Source organism: Eucalyptus grandis, chromosome 4 (assembly GCF_016545825.1).
Source record: "Eucalyptus grandis isolate ANBG69807.140 chromosome 4, ASM1654582v1, whole genome shotgun sequence".
Taxonomy (NCBI): domain Eukaryota; kingdom Viridiplantae; phylum Streptophyta; class Magnoliopsida; order Myrtales; family Myrtaceae; genus Eucalyptus; species Eucalyptus grandis.
In genome coordinates this window covers 5,475,087-5,483,539 of record NC_052615.1, presented here as the reverse complement: position 1 = coordinate 5,483,539, position 8,453 = coordinate 5,475,087, and the positions used below count along the sequence as shown (strand labels likewise).

The window sequence follows — 8,453 nt, the reverse complement described above, 5'->3', positions numbered from 1 at the left end:
GAGATTACTTGAGTTTACATGTCTCAAAAGAGGCCTCCGGAGCTGAAGAAGAACTCTAAAAAAGCCTTTGATGCAGAAGTTCTTCGAACCGAGCCGTGTCTCCACGTCCATGCATAAAATCACAGATTAAGTATCCTCAATCTTTCTTAATACGCATAAATAATTTTGCAAAAGTAATGCTTACTTTTCTCATCAGATTAATAGCTTTCTAAACGCAACGAGGTATAAAGCCAAGGACTCATAAAACCATCCATTCTTCATCGACCCGAAAGGAATCGTATCGACTCTAGGTCCATTACCCACAAGTTCACCATTCGAGTTGCATTTACCGATTGATCAGGAACTTCCCGATACCAGTTTCCATGGAAATTTAATACAGAACGTACTGTGTTTATGTCCCCAGCTTACGAGTTAAGAGGGACGTTTGGAGTTTGGATTGAGAAAGAGTGTACGACTCAAAATTGATGACCTATCTATAGGACATCAAGAGAACATAGTAACATTTGGAAACGATTACTTATCTGAAAAAGGAGGAACATTGTCAGGAAGACCATAGAGTTAGACACTGCAATAGTTAGAAAGGTTTTGATATGTTGCTTGTGATGAATGAGACTGAAATTCCAAAAGCAGGCACATAAGCATGTATTTACCACACAAACTGTCTCCAACTCTATTGGTGATAATTGGCCGACTCCGGAGCCGAATCACCGCAAGAATAGCAACGTCTACTCCAACTAGGCATTATCTATCACCAATCAGCAATAACAACAGTGATGCAGCCACGATGGAAAGTCTCTGCATACAAGTCAATACACATTTTAACATTTTATTCTTCTTGCAACCAAACTGGACCTATAGTGAATCAACCCGGGATTCAGACAAGACTGGCATCAGCAACAAAGCCTTTGCGCAATTAGGGCAAGAAAAAGCCATTAAGAGTTTAGTGCCCATAACTCAGTAATTACAAAGAATTTGGCACCAGTGCTGTTGGTCGGACCAAACTAGGCGGAGGGGCGGGGCGGATACAAGAACCTCTCTTTTTCCTATACATCCTCATTGGCTGAGATTTAGGCCTTATGTCCTTAATTCTTTCTCCCCTGAGGTAATTAAGGGTAAGCAGTGGATCCACAGAAATCCCCTCTCATTTTTTGCAATGAAATTGGCTTAAATGAGGAATTAGTGTTCCGGATTAGGAAGGTGAGATACTCTTTCAATTTCCTTGATAATTATCTCCTTCTCTTCTTCGAATTGCTCATCATCAGCACCTGAAAATTAAAAGGATGTGCAAGAAAGTCTTAAAATACAAAGATGAAAAAATCAGTTAAAAATGTTCCACTGCAAATTTAGTCCAGCATCCAGAAGATACATGATCAATTCTCAGGATTACCTTTACCACCTGAGAGATTGTGAAGCAATGAAACCAGCTTTTCATGATTTTTTGACAAGATAACCTTAATTTCGGGTGGTTTGTTAGGATTCGCAACAAACACCTGCAGATATAATAGGATAAGTACAATTAGCAAGACACAGGCTATCTTTCCAAGCATTTGTATCTAAAAGCAGTATAACTAGGAAAACCTTGAAGATGTGGAAAGCAGTCATCTGAATGTTTTTGCTTGAGTCCTGGTTCAGCAAGGAAAAGAGACAGCAATTAATCAGAAGCCTCATAGCATGGAGAAAAAAAGAAACATCCCCCATTCAGAAAATGGATATAATACACAAAAATCCAGTATATCAATGCTTTAGTGTCAATGGGTTCATCCATGACCGTGACGACGCCCTGATTTTAGAAGTTACCCATGTTCATACCTAATAAATGAGATAACCTGACCCAAAAGACCAATGAATGCGCCCAGCATATTTTCAATCAGAATTCTCACAAAAGCAAAATCTACATATGTAGAGAGATTTACGAACTAAGAATAAGAAAAGGCAGGGAAGAAGAAATTGAACACCATTTAATGAGTAAATGTAAACACCAGTGTTGATGCACTACATTTCCAAGACTGTCATCTGTAGATGCATTCACCTATTCTAAATAATAATCTTGTCCTTTGAAAAAAAAAAAAAAAATCCTGCAATCCATGTCCAGATGTTGCATTTTAAGTGCACAGAGGAAGGCAAGACAAGCAAATAGCCAAACATACAATACCTTCAACAGCATCATCATGACTTTGAAGTAACGAACTTCTAAAATATACCGCTTCATTATTTGGGCATTAGGAGGCTCCAAGAGAAAGTCCGAAAGAAGCTTGAGTTCAAAAAATCCACGTATTATATCATGATAATTCAAAATCAAAATTGAGGTAAACGAAAATTAGCAACTAACCTTCACAGATTGCCTTTTGGTGACATAATTAGCTGAAGTCAAAAGTTTCTCATATAGATTAAAGAACTGGAAACACCAACACTTGTCAGGTACATGCTTTGAAAGTAACATGACTTAAACTACAAGTACTGATTGTCAAAACATCCTATCATCAGTGCCGACATGTAAAATGAAGTGCAGAATTGAATAAATCTTACTACCAATGAAATTACTAAGTTGATTGTGTTAATTGAGATAACACACTACAAAAGTACTCGTTCAGTGCCAAAAGAAGGTGCAATATGCAAAACAATCAGATCAATATAGCAGAGAACACATGCAGCCAAGTGTAGTGTTGTTTGAAAAATAACCTTATTATAAAAGCAGGTGCACAATTTAAGTGTTCAGAAACAAAATGAAACAAGTAACGTTAGTTAGGAGGCAGCTAACCTCGTCATAGTGGATGTTCAGATACTCAGCAACCATATCTCCATGCTTCGTAAGCAGATCCTGTCATATCTTTCTTCAAGCCCGTTAAAAAACATAAGGGGACAATAGAAATTGCAAGCACTAAAAACTCATGGCTCTCACCTTAAAAGTAGTAAATGCATCAGATGCAACATCAAAATTAGGCAACTCTACAAATTTAAAGAACAGTTCAAAGCTTGCTGACTCCAGAATGTACCTAGAAAACAAGAGCATGGAATTTGTCACGTGTTAGTAAAAAGAAGATAATACTAATAAGTTTATCCCAAGGTAACTGCCGCAAAATACATGGAAATTTCATATCTTGAATAGACGGAAGTCAAAAGACACTCCACAGATAAGTGGAACTGGTTACAGGTAAAGGAGTGTTCCATTTCACCACTAACATAATTACATTTCAGATTCACGATACCCCAGAGAAGAAGAAGATATAATCTCAAGCACCCAGCACCAACAAGCATCTGTCTACTCATTGCTTATAGAATACCAACATATCAATTGGTCATGGAAAGGATTATTATAGTGTTAACAATCATTGTTTTAAATTTGAGATACAAGAAGTTCTTTGATATATATACATCAGCACAACTCAAACTACATGCTCCCTACGTGGCCATACCTCCTTTATTTATTAAGGGATCAGTTAACTCTCATTCTCTATGTTTGAGCATGTGAGTGAGTGCATAATGTGCTGTATGCCTATGCTCTTCCAAACTCCTTCAACAACCATCATTGGAAGACAACAGAGAAACGTTTACTAACAATTAATAGTGAACTTACAGAACTAAATAACTCAAGGCCTTACACTAAACTTCTCATTTCCCAAATAGCACGAATATCTTACTTTGCAAGTGTAGGAAACTTGACGCATTCCCTCAACATATTTCCACAGTTCAATGCAATTTCCTTGTTATCGTAGCTGCAAGCAAGAGAAAGTAGCTATTAGCTGCGGGTGTAAATGAAAAACATAAATAACCAGCCAGGAATATCATCATGGTGTAGGTTCCTAATTGGCTAAAGCAGTCAAGAGTATTATCACTAGGTAGACAATCACAACATAATATGGTCAAGGCAGAATAGCTATCACCACCGAAAAAAATCTGACTGATGATCTTGTTTGCTTATAATGAGCCCCTGCGCCCGTGGGGTTGAGGGGGGGGAGGGGGGGGCGGCGTAGGTTTATAAGCTTGGAAGTATTGACAAAAAAATTAGTTATTACAAAAGAAGAAATGTCTAGACAATTCTTACCTTACAACAAGAGAGTCTAGCAACTCGAAATGGTTCTCAACATATTCCACACAACAATATGTTGAACCAACCTTTTGTTTTAGCAATATGGCCCAACAATAGACCAAATCCTTTCTTGCCTGCGTAAACATGACGTCATTATTTCATTGAGGCAATTGAATAGTCTCTGATATTCAAGAGTCCAGAGCATCATAATAATCTACCTCCCATCCTAGGATATGCAAGTTGTGAATTATAAGGGCGATAACATCCTCTTTACATATTTCAAGTGCAAGCTGTGAAATTTGATCGACATTAGGCTCAACCTCTCCATCTCCAGAAATCATGCATCTCATAGTTGAAAAATTCTTTTCAACTTCTTCCAAAGCCTGCAGTTGAACATGGAGAGTGAACTTTTAGATTGATTGATCTTTGGGAAATGGGTAGACCACAATCTTAAATTCTAATCCTTAAGCTGGACCCACGATTAGCAAAAGACCATATTCTCCAAAATTAATACATAGAAAAAAATAACTACCCCAAAACTCCACACTGAAGTACAGCGTGACACCAACTGAGCTGCAAACAATTCAAACTCAACTTGCGGACTACTCAAGCAAGAATTGGCTCTAATTGAGTCAGTCTCCAATATCAAATTCTATGTAAGTAATTCATTAACGTGGGAGTTGGATATGGACACATCCAGGTGTCTGATCACCAAAACTGAAACTCTAGGACAATGTGACTTGCCCAAAAAATGTCCAAAAGATGAATATGGTTGCCCAAACACACGTACATTATTAGTAGGTATCTGTATTTTAGTTTCAACACTTTTTGTATCTTGTCAAATAATAACAATGCATTTTCATCTCCACAGCTCCAAATCCAAGCATAGCATGACCCCAACTAGGCTGCAAACAAGTCAAACTCAACTTGCGGACTACTCAAGAATGAATTGGTTCCAATTGAGTTAGTCTCCAATATCATATTCTATGTTGGTAATTCTTTAACGTGGGAATCGGATATGGACATATCCAGGAGTCTGATCCCCAAAACTGAAACTGTAGGACACCATGACTTGCCCAAAAGTGTCCAAAAGATGGATATGGTTGCCCAAACACATCAACATTATTTGTAGTTATGTGAATTTTAATTTCAAAACTTTTTGTATCTTTTCAAGTAATAACAATGCAATTTATCTCATATTAATTTTTCATAATTAAATCATAAAACTGTTCTTTTGTATCTTAAAGATTGCTTTATTGACTAAAGGACACATGGTGCCTTTCAAATTACTTGACAACAGCCTATGGGCCTGTGGTTCCATCAGTGTTTGAGTCAACCTTTGTTATTTCAGAGATGGCCTTATTCCCAGGGCCTGCAAATGGTTGTGCTCATGGCTAGCCATAAACTTCTGTTCCCCTCGCCCAAGTTTTAATACCCACCGTTCTAGAGCTGATTCAAGATCCACGTAATCCTTGATTTTGCATGTGAATGCACTTTGTTCTGGCACTTCAACTCTATATGTTCTACCTCAGTTGCCTCCATCAATTCATCAGAAGCAGGCAGACTATGGATGGTAGATGATTTCAAGTTCCTTTTTTGACATGGATCTCACGTCCTTAGCAAGGTCAGGTCACGTTGACTCTGGAGTGAAAGGGGTACATGCAGAGCATGTATCAAGATCAAATCAGGTTTATCTCCAATTCATAAATATTTGACTTAGAGCAGCTTTCGATCTAGACTGAATACTTGTATTCTTTTACACAGATATGTATTAGCAGAGCAAGAAAAACATACATATATTGGTGTTAGTTGTATTTGTACACTGAAAATTTAAGTCCAAGCTTGATCTCGAGTTTTTACTAGAGCTTGCCTCAAGATATCAAGCTGAAACATCAAATCAAACACACGTCTTAGACATTTCAATGTCAAGCTCTGAAAGCACACTTCAGATCTTTGAGGAGGACTAAGGAATCTGCTAGGATTACTTTGAAACTAGAGATTTTAAGAGCTCCTTTTTAGATCATTCTTAATTAACACTGTGATGTACGTGCAGTATACTGTGGAATTTGCACATCTCTTGCTTCAGAACAACTTAAATTAACAGTGGTCCAACGTATAAAAGTCTAACATGGCAAGCTAAACAATATGAAAGACAAGATACTTCTTTGGAGGCTGGCTGGTGGAACTCCCTGTTATATCTGTGATCAAAAGCTACGTTAAGAAGCCTGACAGTCTGCCCACTACGCTATACTGCAGAAGAGAATGCTACTTACTTATCCAAAGAACGTTGGCCCCAAGTGTTATGGCAAGGAGAACCCATGGAGAATTGTTACCCATAGAGGACCTTATCGGCTAAGCCTATACAAAAAATTCTAGAACAAGGATGTGAGTAGGAATCAGCTCATACTGTGAACCGGCGCCGTGTTAGAGGCTCTATGTTAAGAAGAAGCTAGTGCACTCGCTGGGAGCTTCTGTAATTTCAAGATTAATGAAATTCAAGTTAAGAACCCACTGATGGAATTCGCCTCTTTTTGCGGTTGGATTTGGTAAATAACAACTCCTGCTAATCCCCCATCTCTCCTTTTAGAAATATTAAGCAAAGATTGTCTAAAAAGAATAACAAATGACAGTATGAATGAAACCACCGAAAACTACTATGGGTCGATGCAGGACGATGATCCCCAAATCCCAATCCTTAAATCCATGAATCAGGTCCCACTACAACACAGTAAGATGGGAAAACCGCCGCTTGGGCGGCATCGACGATCAGCACCAGAAAGGCGAGAACCGGGATGGAGACTCACCTTCTCGAGGGCCTTGACTTCCACGACGGTCTTGGTGTCGAGGGCCATGAGGCTATCCTTGACCCCCTTCACGAACTCCTGCGTCGTCTTCGGCCTCGACGGCCTGAAGAACGAGAACGACATGATCACCTCTCTCTCTCTCTCTCTCTCTCTCTCTCTCTTCAACTGTGCTCGACGAAATGTCGACCCGATTGCCGCCGAAAGCAGGGTTTTTGGGCGTCACCCACGACTGAGATCGAGCTCAATCGGCAACCTCCGATCAGGGTTCGTCCCCAACCTCTACGAGAAGTGAATTTGGAGAGGGAGAGAGAGCAGGGCTCTGTCGCCGGAACTCCCCATTTTCGCCCCCCTCGAAGCCGCCGGCGGTTCGGACGCGACGCGACGCGGGCGCCGCGGCGGTTCAGCCGAAGCTGCGATTCGTCGGCGACGGTTCGGCGGTGGCGATTCCTGCCGTCCGAAGAGAGAGAGAGAGAGAGAGAGACAGAACCCTAGGAGAAATGGACACGGTGGACTGCTCTGCTCACGTGAGGTTGTCTTGTTCTCTAATGTCGTTTTTCACCAGTTATGACTTATCTTGAGATGGTTAAAAATCATGACAGTATAATTTGAGTTTTATGGGCGAAAAATTATACGACATGGAATCGCACTTCTTCGTTAATCATTTCATCGCTTTGAAATGCACCAACAACATGATGAGCAAGTATTGCTTTTGTATCCCCGTGCAAGCGAGTGCACTTCATCTCAATCTTTAATCATAAGTTCCAAATTGGGCAAACTCTATACAATTACTAGGATGGAGTAAACTCAGTTTGTCATGATAAATATAATATTTTCTTCGGCATACCATGTTTGTTATGTTAAAATCTTATATCCTAAGATTCCCTTACTCGTTCGGCCAAATTAGCTTTTCTTATAAGATTGTAGAGAGAGAAACTCTTTAGAGAGAGGAGCTTCGAGTTTCTATTACTTATGAAATAATATAAATGAGGGGAGGAGATCCTTGTACATACATATACTCCTCGCAGTACAATCATAGATATCTTCTCAATCTAATGTGGAAATTTGGTTTCCTTATCTATCAATTATCTATATTTATTACAAGAAAACTCCAGACTTAGGTTTATTTACAATATTCCCTGCCCCTAGGAATATCCTAGCGAACACATGAGAAATTCACCCAATCTTCTTGTGTTGTTCACTGTTCTTTGTGCATGCAAAACTCCAAAACATGACATTCTCCCCCATCTAATCGGGTAAAGAGCTTTTGTGGCTTCCCAACTATCTTCACTCTTTGGTAGACACTTCCACCAGATCAAATATTCTTGCTTCAGCGAACGATACGGCTTTCTTATTACTCGATCCACCATGATGAAATTGACTTTTCGATCATACGAGGTTTTAGCCTCAAGTGGTGCCCATTGCAACTCCTCTTGATTTGGGTCTTTCTTATTTCGATGAGAGCTCCAACTTGTACGCAACCTCCCTAATTTGTTGCAACACTAGAACAACTACCCACAGTGATGGATCAACCTTTTGTGCACGTCTCGATATCAGAGAACTAAATGTAGCCTGCCTAATACCAGCTCACTGACTTGTTACTCTATGTGCTGTTGACCCATTTT

General features: G+C 39.5%; 1 protein-coding gene across 2 annotated transcripts; it reads right to left on the bottom strand.

Annotated features, from left to right (window-relative positions):
- Positions 1-716: 716 nt before the first annotated feature.
- On the bottom strand, positions 717-7,376 carry LOC104440758 (calcium-binding protein 39). Of its 2 annotated transcripts, none has more exons than XM_010053718.3 (11): positions 6,832-7,376; positions 4,246-4,410; positions 4,043-4,161; positions 3,639-3,713; positions 2,900-2,993; positions 2,759-2,818; positions 2,330-2,395; positions 2,153-2,251; positions 1,579-1,623; positions 1,388-1,490; positions 717-1,265 (listed from the first exon to the last, which is right to left on the bottom strand). In XM_010053718.3, exons 1-11 carry the CDS (start codon positions 6,952-6,954, stop codon positions 1,177-1,179), a joined length of 1,038 nt encoding a protein of 345 aa, XP_010052020.2. In that variant the 5' UTR covers positions 6,955-7,376; the 3' UTR covers positions 717-1,176. The 2 variants fall into 2 exon arrangements, with proteins under 2 accessions (XP_010052020.2, XP_039167390.1); XM_039311456.1 differs by lacking the exon at positions 6,832-7,376 and adding an exon at positions 6,301-6,323.
- Between the last annotated feature and the right edge of the window lie 1,077 nt (positions 7,377-8,453).